This window comes from Herpailurus yagouaroundi, unplaced genomic scaffold (assembly GCF_014898765.1).
Source record: "Herpailurus yagouaroundi ecotype Mexico unplaced genomic scaffold, PumYag 141, whole genome shotgun sequence".
Lineage (NCBI taxonomy): Eukaryota > Metazoa > Chordata > Mammalia > Carnivora > Felidae > Herpailurus > Herpailurus yagouaroundi.
In genome coordinates this window covers 54,259,066-54,279,670 of record NW_024412396.1, presented here as the reverse complement: position 1 = coordinate 54,279,670, position 20,605 = coordinate 54,259,066, and the positions used below count along the sequence as shown (strand labels likewise).

The window sequence follows — 20,605 nt, the reverse complement described above, 5'->3', positions numbered from 1 at the left end:
AGTATGAATGGTATTTGGACATGGGATGGTTTGTGAAAGTCTACAGAGGATATTTGTTAAGCTGGGATTTGAAGAGTGGTTAGATATTTTCTAATTAGTGAAGTTCAGGAAGGACATTACAGATAATGTAAGGAGATATTGAAGTGATGATAAAAGATAATGGTCTTGGAAGTAAACTTTGGAGAGATCCTTTATAAATAATGTACCAAGGAGTTTGGACTTTATCTCAACATGGGAAATACTAGACATCTACATTTCACCATTCTCCCCTGCCCATACATTCATGGAAGACATCAAAACTGAATTTAAGACCTTCCACTGAGCTCAGACATATCCCTGGAGTACATGACCATACACACTCTAGGAAGTTATGACCAATCGGTCACTTATGGCAGCACAGATGGAATCCAATACTGTAACTATTTCAAAGCCACAGAACATCCTTGAGCAAAGAGTGACATAGCAAATGTTCTAGATTCATCACTCTGGGCAGTCTAGGGGAGAGGTTGAGTGATGAGACACTGAGGGTAGAGAACACAGGTGGGACACTATTGTAATTTGGATGAGAATTTCAGAACACTTTTTGAAATGGAATTTATGGAACTTGAAGATACCATTGCTTTTCTGAAAGTGTTAGTAACAACTTTTCTCCCCATCGCATCCATTTTGGATTAAATAAAAACTGCGTAGTGTGTTTCACACCACTCTGCTATAGTGATTCCTGTAAATTCAGATCAACAAAGGACTTAATTTCTAGTTATAAGATATGGGAGGGGGAGGGAATAATAACTTAGAGTCTGTGTCTTCAGAACAGAATATAGTATCTGAGAAAAAACTGGTCTCTATCCTGTCAGTGTGTGGCTATACATAATTATATCTCTCTTGCAGGCTCTCTAATCATCAACACAATTTATATTCATAATTAATAATAATAATTATATTTTTGTACAGGTGTGATGGAATAATAATGATGATTACTATTAACTGAAAAAGCTATGTATATTATTTCATACAATCAGTATAACAGTTCCATAATGTTGGCATTTTTGTCCCCATTTGAGAGTGAAGGAGAGAGGAATATGTGGATATGGTTATATATCCAAGTGATTCTTACACTAAAGCTCATGCTGTGTATTCTTCAACATGTCCAAGGTGTTTTTATTTTTTTATTTCTTTTATTTCAGTAGTAGTAGTACAGTGTCAAGCCATATACTTTCCTTTAGAAATATGGGTTAACTATAGTTGTCTAGAAAAGAGAAGATGGCTGTGTAGGCTAGGGCAGTTACAATGAGGATGGACAGGAAAGGGCAGATGTTGGGATACTGACCTCAAAAAGTAATTAATTAATCAATTCACTCTAATATCCATTATCTATTATTTTGTCTAAAGCCATTCTGATTTTTTATTTTTTAAGCTTTTATTGAAATTCCAGTTAGTTAACATATAGTGTAATATTAGTTTCAGGTGTAAAATATAGTGATTCAACACTTCCATACATCACTTGGTGCTCATCACAAGTGCATTCCTTAATCCCTATCACCTATTTTACCCCTGCCCCCACCCCCATCAGTTTGTTCTCCATATTTAAGACTCTGTCTCTTGGTTTACCTCCCTTTTTTTTGTTTGTTTGTTTGTTTTATTGCCTTTGCTCATTTGTTTTGTTTCTTTTCTTTTTTTTTTTTTTTAAATTTATTGTCAAGTTAGCTAACATGCAGTGTATACAGTATGCTCTTGGCTTCAGGAGTAGGTTCCTGTGATTCATCACTTACATACAACACCCAATGCTCGTCCCAACAAGTGCCCCCCTCAATGCCTGTTGCCCATTTTCCCCATCCCCCCACTCCCTCAGTTCTCTGTATTTAAGAGTCTCTTATGGTTGTCCTCCCTCTGTTTTTGACTATTTTTTTTTCCTTCCTTCCCCATGGTCTTCTGTTAAGTCACTCAACTTCCACATAGGAGTGAAAACATATATCTATCTTTCTCTGATTTATTTCACTTAGCATAGTACTCTCTAGCTCCATCCATGTTATTACAAATGGAAAAATTTCACTCTTTTTTTTTTTAATTTTTTTTTCAACGTTTATTTATTTTTGGGACAGAGAGAGACAGAGCATGAACAGGGGAGGGGCAGAGAGAGAGAGGGAGACACAGAATCAGAAACAGGCTCCAGGCTCTGAGCCATCAGCCCAGAGCCCGACGCGGGGCTCGAACTCATGGACCGCGAGATCGTGACCTGGCTGAAGTCGGACGCTTAACCGACTGCGCCACCCAGGCGCCCCAAAATTTCACTCTTTATGGCTGAATAATATTCCTGCGTGTGTGTGTGTGTGTGTGTGTGTGTGTGTGTGTGTGTGTATACTATATGCATTTATCTATCAATGGACACTTGGGCTGCTTCAGTAATTTGACTATTTTAAATAATGCCACAGTAAATATAGGAGTGCATATTAACTTTTTGAATTAGTGTTTTCATATTCCTTAGGTAAATACTAGTAGTGGAATTACTGGATCATATGGTAGTTCTATTTTTAATTTTTTGAGGAACCTCCACATTGTTTCCCACCATGGCTACACCAGTTTGCATTCCCAACAGTGCCTTAGTATTCCTTTTTCTCCATATCCTTGACAACATTTGTTGTTTCTTGTGTTTTTTTATTTTAGCCATTCTGACAGATGTGAGATGTATCTCGTTGTGGTTTTGATTTGTATTTCCCTGATGATCAGTGATGTTGAGCATATTTTCATGTGTCTACTGGACATCTGTATGTCTTCTTTGGAAAAATGTCTATGCATGTCTTCTGCCCATTTTTTAATTGGTTTGTTTTGTTTTTCAGTGTTGAGTTTTTTAAGTTCTTTATATATTTGGTATACTAACCCTTTATCAGATATGTCATTTGCAAATATCTTCTCCCATTCCATAGGCTGTCTTTCAGTTTTGTTGATAGTTTCTTTTGCTGTGCAGAAGTTTTTTATTTTGATGGAGTTCTAATAGTTTATTTTTGCTTTTGTTTCCCTTGCCTCCAGAGACGTATCTAGAAAGAAGTTACTGTGGCCGATGTCAGAGAGGATACTGCCTGTGTTCTCCTCTGGGATTTTAGTGTTTTCATGTCTCACATTTAGGTCTTTCATCCATTTTGAATTTATTTCTGTGTATGGTGTAAGAAAGTGGTCCAGTTTCATTCTTTTGCATGTTGCTGTCCAGTTTTCCCAACACCAGTTATTGAAAAGATGGTCCAAATTTCTGCACATTTGCACATTGATTTTTTTTTATCCTGTGACTTCGCTGAATTCATTTACTGAATTCAGTTTTTTGGTGGAGTCTTTCGGGTTTTCTATATAGAGTATCATCTCATCTGCAAATAGTGAAAATTTAACTTCTTGCTGATTTGGATTCTTTTTATTTCCTTTTGTTGTCTGGTTGCTATAGCTAGGACTTCCAATACTATGTTAAATGACAGCAGTTTCATTGAACGTTTTATTATGAGGATAATTTTCTATTCACATGAAGTTGTGAAACTATTGAGAGATCCCATAATATATAAAGATACCCTTACCCATTCTCTCCCAATAGAAATATCTTGCAAAACTATTGTATAATAGCACAACCAGGATATTGACATTGATACAGTCAAGATTTAGAACATTTCCATGGATACAAAGATCCTTCATGGTACCATTTGTGGCTACACCCACTTTTCTTCTACCCTCAATCCATCCTTAACTCATGGCAACCACTAATCTGTTCTCCATTTCTGTGATTGTATTCTCCATCTGTTTCATTAATCTATGCGTATATACCTTCACAAAGACCACACAGTCTTGATTCCTGTAGCTATGTAATAAACATAGAGATTGAATAGACTGATTTCTCCCAGTTCACTCTTCTTTTTAAAAACTGTTTTAGCTACTCTTATTTCATTTTCTTTCCATACAGATTTTAGAATAATATTGTCTTTTATATTGATTTAGAGAGAATTGATAACTTTATGCTGCAAGTCTTCCAGTCCAGGATCACAAGATGTCTCACCGTTGTTTTGTGTCTTTCAGCATGCAAGTCCTTTACGTGTATTGTTAAATTTACACTTAGGTATTTCATTGGGAGAGAAGGGTCTTTTCAACTGGTACTATAGTTTTTAATTTTGGTCCTCACATATTCATTCTTAGTATGTTGAGATATGATCAGTTTTTATATGTTTATCTTGTATCCTGTGACCTGGCTGAACTCACTTATTGATTCCAAGAGCTGGTTTTTATTTTGAGTTTTTGTTTTTGGTGGGGTTTTTTTTTGGCAAATTCTTTGAGATTTTCTATGAAGACTATCATGTCATCGGCAAATAGAGGCATTTTTGTTTCATTGTTTCTGATTTGTATACCTTTTATTTCTTTGTTGTATTGTATTGTATTGGAGAGATCTTCCAAAACCATAATAACTAAGAATTGTGAGAAAGAGCATTCTTGCCTTATTTCTGACCTTAAGGGGAAAACATTCCCTTTTTCACCATTAAGTATAATGTTAGTTGTAAGGTTTTTTTGTAGGTGCTCTTTATCAAATTAAGGAAATTCCCTTGTATTTTCTTTTCTGAATTTGTTTTTTAAAATCATGAGTATTATGAATTTTGTGGAGTAGTTTTTATATATCAATTGATATAATCATGTGATTTTCTTCTTTACCCTGTTAAGATGATAGATTATGGAGATTGATTTTTGCATATTGAGTCAACCTTGCATCCTTAGAATAAACCCAACTTAGTCATGATATATAATTCTTTTTATATGTTGTTAAATGCTATTTGCTAAAATTTTGTTACGGATATCCACATCTGTATTTAGGAGAGAGCTGCAGGTTTGTTTTTTTTTAATCTTTTTTTTTTAGCTATATTTTTGGTACTAGGGGAATACTGGCATGATGAAATGAATTGGCAAGTATTCCCTTTTTTTCTGTCTTCTAGAAGAGATTGTGTAAAATTGATGCTAATTCTTTTTTAAACATTTGGTAGAAATCACAGGGAATTCTTACGGGAGTTTTACAATTATAAATCCCATTTCCTTAACACTTACAGGCTAGTCAAATTATGTATTTTATATTGGGTGACTTATAGCACTTTGTACTTTTTAAAGAAGTGACTCGCCTCATCCATGTTCTCAAATTTATATATGAAGAGTTGCTTGTAGTCTTCCTTAATATCCTTTTAATAGCTACAGTATTTGTAGTGATATCCTGTTTCATTTCTAATATTGATAATTTCCCTCCACCCTCTTTTCTGTCTCAGTATCACTCTGTTGGTCAGCCTTGCTAAAGGTTTGTCAATTTTCTTGAACTATGTACGGAACCAGCTCTTTGTTTCATTAATTTTTTCTATTGTTTTTCCATTCTTAATTTCATTGATCTCTGTTATTTGTTATTTCCTTCCTTCTGCTGCTTGGGATTTATTTTGTTCTTTTTTGGGGTTCTTGAGTTATAGAATATTCATTTAAGACCTTTTCTCTTTTCTAATGCATGCATTTAGTGCTATAGATTTTCCTGTCAACACTGATTTGGCTGTGTCCTATAATCGTTTTATTCAGTGTATGATATTTTTTTAAATCTCCCTTGAGACATTATTGTCTTTGACCCGTAGATTATTTAGTGTTGTTTAGTTTCCAAGTGTTTAAAGGTTTTCCTGATATTTATGCTTAAATCTTTGATATGTGCTTCTATCTAGTCTGATGATTTTCTATCTAGTTGTACAATTGGTTGTTGAGAAAGGAATGTTGACTTCTCCAACACCAATCTTTAATTTTTCCATTTTTCTTCTCAGTTATATCAGTTTTTTCTTCACATTTTGTTTTTGCAGATTTGTCTTTTGGTATATACATATATAGGATTGCTATGTCTTCTTGGTAGATTAGCTCTTGTTATCATTATATATAATGTCCTTTGCTTTTTCTGTTAATTTTCTTTGCTCCGAAATCTACTTTGTCTCGTACTGATCTATCATTCATGGTTTTTTCATTAATGTCTGCATGGTGTATCTTTTTTCATTTTTTACTTTCACCCTGCTGAATCAGTATATTTCAAGTGAGTTTTTTGGGGTATCTATGTGGCTCAGTCAGTTAAGTGTCTGACTTCAGCTGAGATCATGATCTCACGATTCGTGGGTTTGAGCCCCACCTTGGGCTGTGTGCTGAAACTCAGAGCCTGAAGCCTGCTAAGGGTTCTGTATATCCCTCTCTCTGCCTCTCTCTCTCTCTCTCTCTCTCTCTCTTTCTCTCTTTCTCTCTCAAAAATAAATATTTAAAAATTTTTTAAAAAATTAAGTGAATTTCTTATAAATAGTATATAGTGGGGTCCATGGATCATATCACAGATTTTTTTTTTAAAAGAGAGAGAGAGAGACTCTTTTTTTTTTTTTTCGGTTTATTTATTTTGAGAGAGAGCACGAGAGAACATGTGCACATGAGTGGGGGAGGGACAGAGAGGAAGAGAGAGAGTATCCCATGCAGGCTCTGTGCTGACATGGGGCTCAATCCCATGAACCATGAGATCATGACTTGAGCCAAAATCAAGAGTCTGAATCTGATCTGAGTCAACCAGGCACCCTGGATCATGTCATGGATTAATGACAGAGAGGTCATTAATCCAATCTGGCAACTTCTATTTTTTTAATTGGTATATTTAGACCATTTTCATATAATGTAATCATTGATATGTTAGAAGTTAAGTCTGCCATTTTTGTTTATTTTTTGTGTTTTTTATTTCTCTGCTTTTATTAACCCCACCTTTACTGTGGGTTGTTTTCTGTTTTGTTTTGTTTTGTTTTTGAGCATTTTTGTTTGTTTGTTTGTTTTTAATTCCATTTTATCAGTTGTGTTTTTGAGTGCATCTCTGTGTAACTCTTTTGGTTGTTGCTGTAAGCATTACATTGTATATACACAGTTATCACAGTCTACTAGTATTGTATTTACCAGTTTAAAGTGTAGAAAATTTCTTTCTTCATGTTCTTTTGCCCTGGCTGGCCCAGTCAGTATAGCATGAGACTCTTGATCTCAGGGTCGTAAGTTCAAGCTCCCATGTTGGATGTGGAGCCTACTTAAAAAAATTAAAATGTATATGTATATGTGTGTGTATGTGTGTGTGTGTATACATATATATAAATGTATGTACTATAAATATTTCCTCTATATGCATTTAGAACCATGTCAGATAGTATTCAAATTTTTTTTGTCGTAACATCAAACATAATTTTATGTATTTTTTTATTTAATTTTTATTTACTTTTTGAGAGAGAGAGAGAACAGGGGAAGGGCAGAGAGGGAGAAAAAGAAATCCCAAGAAGTTTCTGTGCTGTCAGCAGAGCCCAATGTTGGGCTCAGAACCATGAACTGTGAGATCATGACCTGAGCAGAAATCAAGAGTCCAGTGCTCAATCTACTGAATCACCTAGGTGCCACCAAACATAATTTTAAAACTCAATAGGAGAAGGAAAATCTATTGGATTTATGCATATTTTTTATTACTGTGTTCTTTCTTTCTTCCTAAACTTCTAAGATTCTTTCTTTTTTAATCATTTCTTCTCTTTTCTTAGAGAACTTTCCACAACCAATGTTTTAGTGTTGGTCTGCTGACAACAGATTATTTTAATTTCTGTTTCACTAGCATTCTAATTGTTTTCCCCCTATAACCAATTTATTGTTTCTCTCTCATTGCTTTCAAGATTTGTTCTTCATATTTGTTTTTCATAACTTTGTCTGTAATGTATTTACCATAGATGTAGGGTAGACCCAGGAGTCTGAAATGCCTAGGAATCTGAGTGTGGTTTAGTAGTAGGTGCATCAAGACACCAGCACAAACTTTTGTATCTTCCATAAATCGATTATTGAAGAACAAGTCAAATACCTAGGATTTCTATGGGCCCAAAAAATACGTACTCACTTATAAGCATAGAATCAGAATAGGGCCTAAAATAAACTGCCTTCCTACCTATGGAATTTAAATAAAAACCAAACTTTCTATTAGGTGGACACACTTTAGAGATAGTGTATGTAAAAAGAAGTATGATTTTATGCCTAGGTTTGAGCATATGAAATTTATTGTTGAAGTGGCGTTTACAGTAGATTATAAACTTCTCTTGCTCATCTTATTCATTGTCACATTAATTCTATTGACCAAGACAGCCCTGAAACCAATTTAGAACAGTGACTTTTGGATTAATGTGTATGTTTTTACTTTCTCTGCTTGTGTTGCTAATAAAAAATGATAAGAATCTTATTTGTTGGCTGAGTCAGAATTTTTTGTTCTACATCGTGGTGGTTCTCCAAGCCAGGGCCAAGACTGAGATGGAATGGGGTAGATTGTTGTGTTGTTTTCTGTAGGGTAGCAGTTTTGTGGAGAAGAGGTTTTAAAATCTCTAAAGTTGTCAAGATGGAAAGTTTTACCAGCAATGAATTGGCATCAAATAAAACATGAGTACCTGTATTTGGATGTTTTACCACATACCCAAGACAGACAGTGGATTGTAAACCTTTCATTTATTGGACTATTTGGGCTCCATCTCTAGACCAGTATGTTGTTTCAGCGTCTGAGACAAACCACAGAGGCTAGCCATACTTTTTGAATGTTGTTCTTCATTTTAATCTGTGTGTTTTCTGTGGTCAGTCCTGATGAGAAAACTCTTAACTCATTGTGGTATATCCAGATATGTACCAGTGGGTGGCAGTAGATATGGCAGAGTTCTCAGTAATGTAGCTACCAATCATAGATGGAGTCTAAAAGCAGTACACTTAATGGCTTTTTTTTTTTTTGCTTATTTGTTTTAAAATGCATCTGATTATATTTTCACACATATTCCTGATTTTAACAGGCATACTGAAGGGTAATTTTTAAAATAATAACAGCTAACATATAATTCTTACTAAGTGTTTTACATATATTAATTTAAAAACAACACATTTGATTTTTTTAGATATTTTGGTTAATGTAAAGTTATATTATTATCCATTTATCCCATTTACATATATTAGTGTGATAGAATAGAAAAACATTTGCTGATAAATATTATATCATTAAGTGGAGGAACTATTCAGCTGTCAGCCGTTCGTTTAAACAGATCTGTTGTTGTTTTATTTTGTGAGATATTCTGTATGTTGTGTGTTGAGCACATCTTGCCAAAAACAACTGCCTTTTCCAATGTTTTAAGTATTTGCTTTCCATTAAAGCCACATCTTTTAATGTCATGTCCCAGGGTTGAGGAATTTCATTTTGGACAGCAATTAACTATAGGTCTTCTCACAAATTGTTGTTACACAATTTGGTTTCACAAAGTTTCCTTTAAGTTTGGGAAAGCATTGGAAAATGTGTAAGCATTTATGACAGAGTTTGGAATAGTATGTCCAATACTATTGTCCAATACATCTTGAAAGGCAAAGGATACCAGTCACTTGCGTGCAGGAAAAAGTATTGGACCCTGGTCCGGTTTAGAAGCTCTGGGCTCAGGTTCATGCATGTCTGTTCACTAGCTGTGTGACATTGACAGAGACTTTTGCTCTTTGGGAACTCAGTCCTCATCTATAAAATGCGAGGAGATTGGATTAGATCAGTGGTTTTCAATCAGCATAATTTGGAGCTTTATAATAGCTCCACCATGGCATCACAGGCATTGATCCCAAGATAGAAATGAAGTCCCAGTAGGCTGGCCCCTAGGTCCTCCCTTCTGCTTTCACCTGAGAAGCTTCCTTCAGCTTTTAAATTACTTCCTTTATTTATAATATACACTGGAAAGTGTATGTGATTTCATTTGTAAGACAGAATTCTACTTGTTTCATTTTTTAAATATTTTTTAAACACTCTGTGTTTTTTTTTAACGTTTATTTTTGAGAGAGAGAGACAGAGACAGAGACAGAGCACGAGTGGGACAGGGACAGAGAGAGAGGGAGACACGGAATCCAAAGCAGACTCCAGGCTCTGAGCTGTCAGCACACAACTCAACACAGGGCTTGAACCCACAAACCGTGAGATTGTGACCTGAGCTGAAGTCGGACGTTTAACCGACTGAGCCACCCAGGTGCACCTCTACTTGTTTTTTAAAAAAAGGATGAAAATCCTGGAATTAGGTTATTTCAATGGTCCTTTCTGTCCCTAAAGTATTAATGATTCCAATAACTAGGGAGCCAAAAAAGAAACAGAGAAATTGGGCATTGACTTTAGCCCGTTGCTGGCATCTTGAGTATCCAGTATACAACTGTGGGAGGCTAGGTCCATCATTTATGACCTCTGAAGGGTTGTTGTGTGCTCTTTTATTTGATTAATTTTATTATACCACAACTGCCACCCACAAAGATGAATGACATAGATTTACTTTTTAAAGAGCTTACGTTCATTGAGAATTTACATTATCTATTGTTTTAGGCTAATGTCAGGACACAGAGTAATCCTGGAGAGGAGCATTGATTACTAAGTGAGATATAGAACCCAGAAGCTAAATGCTTTTCTCTGCTATCATTAATTTGCCATACTCTGCTGCCAGTGCTACTCTGTCCACTGCTGCTGTTATAAATGTTGCTGTATCTGAAGCCCTTGTTTCTACAACTTTTTCTGTATTACCAGCTGAATGGGGTTATAATATGGACGAGATATTTTACAGTAAAGATGAAAGGGAAAATCTACTCCTTTCTAAACTTAATCTCCAATCTTTCTATGAAGGGTCAAGTTGCTAGATAGATTTGTTGCTCAGGTACAGCTGGACATGATCCTCCTTTTAAAAGCAAATAAACAAGCAAACAACCTATCTGCTCCCTTGGCTACTAGGAACCAGAATCAATATAAAAATGTGTCAAACCTTCTTAAACAGCCAGACCACTAGTTGCAAAAACTGAAGGAAGTAGTACAAGACTGTCTTAGCCAAAAACATGGTCATGATATATTACCCTGAATGTGCCAGAGAAATGCAAAGTGAAACAAAACAACACAACACAACCAGATTCTCCACTTCTCATCCAATGATGTCATGCTTTTTTAAATGGGATTCCCTCCCACATGACCATATGTCATAATGAGTTAGTATCAGCTCATTTAAAGAGTTGGAGCCAGTCCAAGGAAAACACACAGGACTGCTCTGCCCTTTTCACCAAAAAAAATCTTTCATTAACTAATGTTGATGGAAGCACATTTAGCCACAGCAATTTGCATCGCAGTTGAATTGCTGTTTGTATTGAACAGCAGACCAGAGAATAATAAAGCAACACATGAACATGCCAGTGAGCAAGGGAGCAGAGCATGCTCTGATCATTCGTTCTAAAGCTGGTAAGAGCAAACAACAGCAAGATTGCTTGTTCTAACGAGGGGTGCACTAGTCACACTCTGTTGTCACAGCCTTATGTCACGTCAGCCGTCCAGAGGTCTCACCTACATTGTCTCATCTTGTGGTTGCTGCAGAGTAGTTGCTTCTCAGCAGGGCCCACTGGCCATATTTTCTTGTCACAGGTTAATAACCCCGTTCATCATCCCAAAGACATGTACTTGAACAAAGGAACTAACAAGTGAGCAATTGCACAGAGCAGTGATGTTGGTGGAGAAGACAATTTTGGGGATCCAAGTTAAATAGCAACCGTAGAGAGGCAGTAGTTAGGGAGGATATGGATATGAAGACATCGGAGCCCTGATTGTTGACATCAGAGAACTCCTAAAGGAAATCAGAGGAGTAGGAACATGTGCAATTTTTAAAATAACAGTATGAAGAAAGGTACAATTAAGCACTGAGTGGTACAAATGAGAGCACGATATGATATATACAGCAAGAAGATTAGAGAGCAAAGTGCTAGCTGTGGCTTTAGCACTAACTAGGTAATCTTGGGCAAATCATTTGTCTTCTCTGTATTTATTGTAGGATGAAATGCTTCCCTGTATAACAGAACATTCTTGCCAATTTCGAGTTCTCCAAGTTTCTGAATAAAGATAAAAAAGTTCAGTACAGCCATACAACCAGAGGCTTTTAAAACTGATGGCAATCCAACTAAACCTAATTTAAGTATAAGTAAAACGAAGGAAAGGAAGGGAGGGAGGGAAGAGAAAGATGGAAGAAAGGACGGAAGGAAGGAAAGAAGAAAGGAAAAAGAAGGGAAACAGAGAGTTGGAGGGAGAGAGAGCTAGAAGTTCGGGAGTTTTGTGGGCTTCAGGCAAGGGTGGATCTGGTCCTCAGCCAACTCTTTGTCTCTTGGCTCTATTTTCTTCTTTACCAGCTTTGCTGTTTTACAGGTTCCTTTAAGCATAGTACAAAGTACAGCCTTGGAAGCACCAGGCTAATATAAACTTGTGGCGTCAGGAGAGAAACTCTACTCATTTTTGCCTGTCCTGGGCAGGGTTTGTTCCCTTTGTTGTTAGTGGTCCATCCTGGGGCCACTTTGGGCTTGAGTTGATGCCTAGCTGGAGGGGGCACATATACAGGAGGACGCTGTGGCGAGACATGCTGTTAGCAAGTTAGGTAACAAGTGTTGGTGCCTCGCTGGTTCCCACAGGTATCTGTGTGTCTAGGCTGGGGGCAGGGGAGAGGGAAATGGTACCCCCTAGCTCTTTTATTCTTAGAGAAGTGCCCTAACGATCCCTGCCTGTCCAGTATATACTCTGAGATTTTTCATTTCATACTCAGGCATTTTTCAAACTATTGCTTTTATGCTATATCTTTGCAAGGCTCTTTGTTTTACTGTCTCTTTAAGGGTGGAGACTCAGTTTCCTCTCACCCTCCAGGCTCTCCCAGAGTCCAGCCTGGTTATTTTTCAGGTTCCAGGTATTAAGTGCCACTGACCGTACCACTGACTGAACTCCCGAAATTGTGCCCCTCTAGTTTGCAAAGTCAAATGTTACAGGAATTCCTCTTCTCTGTGCAGGTTCCCCAGGCCTGGGCGCCTGGTCTGAGGGTCTGTTTCTTTCCCATCTCTGTGCACACTGTGTCCCTGCCTCCTGAGCATAGTCTGAGGACCTGTTTAGCTCCCAGTCTATCTCTGCCCTTCCTACCCTCTTCCATGTGGCCTCTTCTCTATGTTTAGCTGTGAAGCGTCCATTCTGCCAGTCTTTGAATCATTTCCTGGATTATTTACACTGATGTGGGTATTACCTAGTTGTTTCCATAGGATGAGGTGAGCTTAGGGTTCTCCTACTCTGCCATCATTCCCCAAAGCCCAGGAGTTCTATATTTTTATTTAAAAATTTTTTTTAAATTTATTAATTTTGAGAGAGGGAGAAAGTACGAGTGGGGGAGGAGCAGAGAGAGAGGGGGAGAAAGAGAATCCCAAGGAGGTGCAACACCATCAGAACAGAGCCCAATGCAGGGCTTGAACTTACAAACCATGGGATCATGACCTGAGCCGAACTCAGATGCTTAACCAACTGAGCCAAGCAGGCACCTCTAGGAGTTCTTTATTTTTTTTATTTTATTTTATTTTATTTTATTTTATTTTATTTTATTTTATTTGAGTTTATTTGAGTTTATTTGAGTTTATTTATTTATTTGGAGAGAGAAAGAACCAGAGGGGGAGGGAGGGAGGGAGGGAGGGGGGACAGAGGAACCAAAGCAGGCTCTGTGCTGACAGCAGAGAAGCCTGCTGTGGCGCTCAAACTCGAACTGTGAGATTATGACCTGAGCCGAAGTTGGATGTTTAACCGACTGAACTACCCAGGCACCCCAGGAGTTATATATTTTAAATGCCAATTGTAGTAATCTCTGTAGTCGTTTTTGTTCAATTGTCCAAAATCAAGGGTTGCAATGGTATTCGCTTTGCTGGAAAGCAGCTTGATCTCTATGCATTTGGAGAAAATAGAGAACATAATTTTGAAGTTGCAATAATACTATGAAGTTCTGAGGGTGATGGAGCTTCTTTACATTTATAATTTTATCAAATCTGTGAGTTGAGCTTGACTCTATAGGAGATCCAATACCCATTAATTATCCAGTAAGTTTTAGCTGTTTGGTGTTTGCTGTACCAAGCTGACTCTGGTGGAATGAGATCAGTTTTCTTTGATTGGTTGATGAACCCTACTGTCCACCACTCCAGGTCCAATGTCCCATTTAACAGTGTAATTCATTACAAGGGGCCTAACTTAGAGAACCTTCTAATCTTGTATGTAGAAACTATCCTTCCTGTTCCTCGTCTTCCTGGGATTATCAGTGAAGGTGCTCCATCCTTTCCCCTAGCCAAACAGTAGTCAAGAGATGTGAGCAAGTCTCATTAGCTCCTCTCTTCATGGAATTTGGAGTGGAGTGACACAAAGATTAGAGACACCCAGGATAAAATGCCCATTAGTCCATGCTACTTACATCCCTAGCCTTCAAGACCAGTTGTTATTCTCTGCAGAGTCAAGATCCTTTCTTCCAGGTATCTATTAATTACTCTTATATACTTCTAATAAATCTGAAAGCTTCCTGTACAGTTAACAACTGGTTGCTGTAAGTTAGCAAGTGCTGGGTACCAAACCATCCCCCAATTCCATTCTTTAGGTCTGGATTCTGTGAATTGGACTTGGCCCTGGACTCAGCTGGGCAGTTTGTCTGGTCTCCACTGGGATCCCCTTCTGAGTCCTCTGTGGTCATCATCAGGCCAGATGAACAGCTATGCTTCTGGGCATTTGCTAGCTGCCAGTTAAGGCAACCTGCAGGGAAGAGTCCTGGGCTCTTGTTATCTAGCAGGCTGTCCTGGGCTTGTTCGTAGAGTTCCAAGTAGAAAAATGAAAATCTGCAAGGCCTCTTGAACTGTCAGTACAGATTGGCACAGAGATGTTTCTGCTGTATTCTCCTTAGCAAATCAAGTCAGGAAGCCAGCCCAGATGTGAGATGTAGAAAGTAGATGTACGTGACCTCTTGATGGTAGTAGCTGCATTGTCACAATGCAAATGAGTAAGGATTCAGAATGAGGAATTTTCAAAGGCACTTAAACCATCTACCACACTCTAAGTTGGTTTCTGTATTGTTAAAGAACCTGATAAGCCTACCAAAAACCCCCTTAAAAGTACAGCCTAATGCATGGACTTTCTCCTCTCGTTTTTTTGATGTAACTCTGATTATGGAAGGTTTAGGAGCCAGAGTTAACTCTTCTATGGGATTCAGAGCAAAAATTACCTGTTACCCTGAATCCCAGTGCATTGTGTCTTGAGGGGATTGTTTGCAATTCCTCTGTAGCTGAATTATCCATCCAGTCTCATCATCAGTTATATCATCTACCAGGTTTCCTGAAGTTTCAGCCTGTTCAGCTATGACCTATACCAGTATGACTTGGCTACTTACTCACTATAGTATTGCTTCCTGCTGTATGTAGTATAGCACTTGCTAAAAAACATTTGCATTTGCCTTTCTGGGATATATATTGAATTTCTGTAAGTTATAGTTTCCTTTTGTGCAGCATAGCCTCTTGGTGAGCAATATCAATCATGGAGCAAGGCAAATGCTAATATTAATGTGCACTGCTGTAGGTGTTTCTTGCCTGTTTTCATCCAACTTCTGACTCAACCCAGCCCTCTTTAGGTTTGTGAGATCTAATAAGATCATAGCACAGGGTGGTAAAGCTGCAGGCAGAAAATTCTGCTTGCCAAATATATTTTCCTTTATAGCAAGTTTGTAAATTAATGTGGGGCACTGAGATACCATAGCTGTATACATGCATTTAGACAGAACTCTCTTCAGTTGACTACCCTCCCTTCCAGCCACTAATTTCTCTGAGATGATGCCAAGCTCTTGGTCAGATGTAGCTTCAATGGTTCCCACCTTCTCAGCGTGAGATGATAATTAATAAGACTTTACAGCTAAGGTGGTGTTCTGCTTCCATTAATAACACCCATTATTCTAAGATGTTTTAATTTGGTTATAAAAATTGACTCTGGAGGTGGAACTTGGCTTGGAAGCTTATTTTAAGAGCAAATAGTTTGTTTCTCATTTTTCATTTAAAAAAAAGTTGTTTTTTTTTTTTTAAAGAAAATGTTGTATTACTTTGGAGTTATATAAGCACTGGGCCAAATTCCTAAAATAGTGATATGATTTTGGATTTGTAATTTAGTCAGTTTTATTCTCTGGTATCTCCATCAGAGTCAAGACCTCCCAGGGCTTCTCATCTAGCTTAGGATTGGTAGAGTCCAGAGCTCTGCCCCATCCTATCAGTTGGGATCAGAGGGCATTTCTTTTACATTCCTTTTCACACTTAAACACAAAATTCTCTTTCCAGGCAACAGTTTATATAAGCTATTGACTGAATTGGGTTTGATAGTAAGAGGCAGCTCATTTTCACATTATCCTGATGGGTATTTTACTTTCTTACAGATCTCCTGGAGGAGACCCACAGAAAAGATGAAGAAATGGAATCTCTGCAGGTAAAGTAAATTCTCCCATAGGTCAGGTATCTTTGGGATAAAAACATTTGTTTTACTCTGTTAGGCTTTATTGTTATCACATTCAGACCACAATGCCAAATGGAGTGAAAAATAAGTCTGAATTTTAAAGCCCAAATTGGAATTTGTTTCCTTTTAGAAGTGTTTGAGAACATTTATAATCTCCTGAAACAGGAAGCCAACTCAGCCCCTGTGCTACTCTTGAAAGGAACCTTTATTTCTTGGTAGAGCTTAATGGGAGGTGCAGCATTAAGAAATTAAAGCAACATCTTTGCAAAGTCACTTCCCCCAGAACAGGGCTGATAAACGAGGATGAATTCAGGGAAGGCACATTCCAAGTGAAAGTCAGGACTGTTCTGACTCCATGAATGTCATCTACCAATGACCAACCAAGAATATTAACACATGTATGGAGCTTAAGATTTACCTTTTATGCCTCTTAATTCACTATGGATTTATACACAGTTCTCGGGCTGGAAAACTGTGTTTGAAAGATTACTCCAGAAGTTTAATTGGCAGTTCCATGGCATGAGCAATTGATGTTAACTTGGCATCTGACAGTAGTAGTTCTCTCTTCCTTTTACTTTGGGCTCACTTGCAAATGGATAACTCAAGAGTCTGTCTTTATTAGGGGAAACACAATCAGTTATATTCACATGACAGAACCAATTCACTTAATGTCGCATTGGGGATTAAAAACAGTAAATAGTTGGGACATTTAGAGTTCTTCCTGGGCCTGGAAGCTGGAAGGTGGGACTGAAGAGTGATTTAATGAGCTAGCTTGAATGCTTAGGGGTAAAGATGTTTGCTTCTGGCAAATGAAGAATGGGTCAAATGAAGCCCAAAGAGCAAGGGGAATGTTCTGTAATTGGGGATTCTTCTAATTAATGGTGTATTTGTTAAAAGAAAATTATATTAATCTAAAAATGATGAAGAAGAGTGTAGTTCTATATACTTAAAAAAAGTGGCATGTGTTGGCCACAATTCTGTACAGATTAAATTCTTTTAACATCTTGAGCTATAGTCAGGTTGAAAAGAAACAGCCCTGGTTGGTCCTGTCTGGGGCTAGGAAAAATCTCAAGTGTATACTCATCTTGTCTATCTCTGAGAAATTAATATCAGAGTTATGAAAAGCAAAGCTTCTATGTATACTAAATATATATATTGAGAAGGTAATAAAGTCTTTTTAAGGCTCTGTGGTTATACATTGTATTTGCCCACACTAGCACATAGAAACCTATTTATTGAGTACATAGTACATACATGGCCTTTTGAAATGACAGCACAAACCTTTTTAAGTTTATGTCTCTCACAATACAAATGCTGGAACTGGTAATCCTGTTAAATTTAATAGCCTAAGTTTCTGCTCAAATATTTATGAAGAACTGGTAGCATTTTCTACCAAAATGTCCAGCAAGTACAGTAGAATGCACCAGCCAACTAACAATGGACATGTATAGATGTAGTGTATCCAGTATGATGTCCAGCAGCAAGAAAGTTCAATGTTGGCACTTTGTAGTGGTAATTAGTGCCCGATAGTAACACTCCATTAAGAACAAAGAAACTGACACCTCTGAGAATGTACAAGAGTACAGAGACACATCTCCAAAAACCTTTCATTTTAACACGAGGAAAATTCAGCAAAAAGACCTATATTCCTAAGGTTCTGTATTCAAATAGAAATACCACAGGTGATACTTTTGAGAAGACAAAGTATTTAGGCTGAAGTCCTACAATCACACAGAACTTTGGGGAGTCAAAGGCAAAATAGTTTCAAAAACAAAAACAACAATAACAAAGGATTAGAAATTGACAGCTTTGAATTTTAATAGTGGTTCTGCTTCTGGGCAACTTTGAGTAACTCAATTAACTTTGCTGTGCCTATTTTCTCATCTATAATATAAAATCATAAAACTGTCTTCCAGAAGTATTTAGTGTGGATTAGATTATCCTAGAAGAGAGAGATAGATATTTAATTCCAATTTGCAATGTTAACAAATCCCCATGTATCCAAATTGGAGTCAGTTTTATTTACTCATTATCATCATATAATTATGTATAACAGACATTCTGTATTTAATGTTATCCTCCTTAAGGATAGAGGGGTGTTTATCTCTATACCCTTTCCAGTTTTCTCCAAGTAAAAGATGTGTCATATATTCATTGAACAAATGCTTGTTGAGCACCAGTTCTGTGTAACACTGTACTGAGTGCTAGGGATACAAAGGCAAGCTGCTTCTACTGGATGCATTCCTGCCCTGGGAAAGTATCTGTTATATAATAATAAATGGTGTATAATAAAATAATTAAAAATGATATGAGAGGGGATATGAGTCACTGTGGGAACATATAATAAGAACACATGTCTTTGGTAGAGATAGGATAGGTTGGGTGGACGTGTAGAGGGTTGAAGGTGGGTAGGGTGAGTAGCAAACCAAGTAGGTTTCCCAAAGGAAGCCAATATTTAAATGCTCTGGCAAGTTTGGAGGGAAGATTGGAAGAGTTTTAGGCAATGTGAAGGAAGTAAAAGAACATCAATTTCATGTTTGAGGAAGTAAAAGAAGTTTGGTATGGTAGAATGTAGCATTGAGAGAGAAAAAGCAAAACTGTACTTGATAAGGTAAGCAGAGGTCTAAAGAACCTCATAAAGGAGTTATAATTTTACCTTTGGAATATGGGAAACCAGTTAAAAATTTGAAGCAAAACAACAACATGATCAAGTCTGAATTTTTAATAGGTAACTAACTGGTTGTAAAGTCCAAAATAATTGGGAATATTCAAGATTGAAACCAGAGGGACCAGTTAAGCAGACATTTCTGGGAATCTTGACAACAGAGGATAGTGACCTGGATTGGATGGTAACAGAGAGCATGAAGAGGAGTGGGTGGTTTCCTAGTATATTTTAAGATCTAAAACTCTATGGAACTTTGAGATTGGTTGCCAGGAAATAAAAAGGAAGGGTTAAGAATGACTCCAAGGTTTCTTGATTGGGCAACTTTGCGGATGGTTGTGCTAGTCAGTGAGAGAAGCGGAAGTTGATTAGTTCACTTTTTGATATTTTCACTTTGGGGACCTTGAAACATCCAAGTGGCAGTGTCAAAAGGAGGGTTCATACCTGAGGCTAGAGCTCAGAAGGCGAAAATTGAACATGCAGAGTTTGTTGTTGTCAGATTGGTCTCCATATCATGTAGATGGTACTCAAATTCCTAGGAGTGGGGCACCTAGCTGACTCAGTCGGTGGAGCATGCAACCTTGATCTCAGGGTCATGAGTTCGAGCCCCACATTAGGCATAGAGCTTACTTAAAAAAAAAAGTCATAGGAGCAATGAAAACTCCCCAGGGGAAGTATGTAGATTAAAGAGATGAAAATTTAGGCCAGAGCCATAGGGAACACTAACTCTTAAATTTCAAGCTAAGGATGAAAATCCTGCAAAGCAGTCTAAGACATAGAGAAAAATCCCAGAAGAGCATAGTATCATGAAGCATGACAAATAATATTTCAAGGGCGAAATAGTCAATAAAACTGGGTAAATATTTGTTAAATTCTTGAATCTACGTGGATAAGGGGCTTAGATTTTAAAGTTAAAATTTACCATGCAATAAGTGGTAATTTCCTTTCAAACCTGTGGAGCCACTCTCCTCTTTCACGTTCCCAAATATCTACTATTTAGCACAGCGCCTCACCATAGTAGGTACTCAGTGAATTTTTGTTACTTAGTAAGCAAATGAATTCCACATTGCTGGACTCATATTTAGCACCAATTTGTGGTCTCAGTAAGTTCTACCCATTAAAAAACAATAACCATCCCTGTCCTAGAGTTCATTTTCTGTTAAAAAAAATTTTTTTTTGGTGGGGGTGCTCCTAAGTTCTAGCATTCCTGTGTATACACACACACACACACACACACACACACACACACACACACTTGATTTCACTCTCCCTCCTTTTCTCTATCTTGCTCTGTTTCCCCTCCCTCTTTGAATGTAGTATTGAACCAAAAGGTCAGTAAGTGAGTAATTTGGCACGAGTAGCAAGAAACAGTGGGCAAAGAAAAGGAAAAAATGGCGAGGGAGGCAGGCAGCAGAGAGAAGAGTGTTTTCAATCTTAAGAAGAATCACAAACAATGGAGACAAACATATTTAACAGTGATTTCTAAAATACAGCTGGTAATTACCAGAATTCTTCACTGGAGCTTAATATTGTCTGGCTAGGTTTTGTGTGTGTGTGTGTGTGTGTGTGTGTGTGTGTGTGTGTGTGTGTGT

General features: G+C 37.4%; 1 protein-coding gene across 5 annotated transcripts in view; it reads left to right on the top strand.

Moving 5' to 3' along the window:
• Positions 1–20,605, top strand: part of CEP128 (centrosomal protein 128) — a 398,532-nt gene that overhangs the window by 292,611 nt on the left and 85,316 nt on the right. For all 5 annotated transcript variants that reach the window (XM_040477908.1, XM_040477910.1, XM_040477907.1 and 2 more), the window contains one exon: positions 16,275–16,324. In XM_040477908.1, coding sequence (XP_040333842.1) covers positions 16,275–16,324 — 50 coding nt within the window. The remainder of the gene's footprint in view (positions 1–16,274; positions 16,325–20,605) is intronic.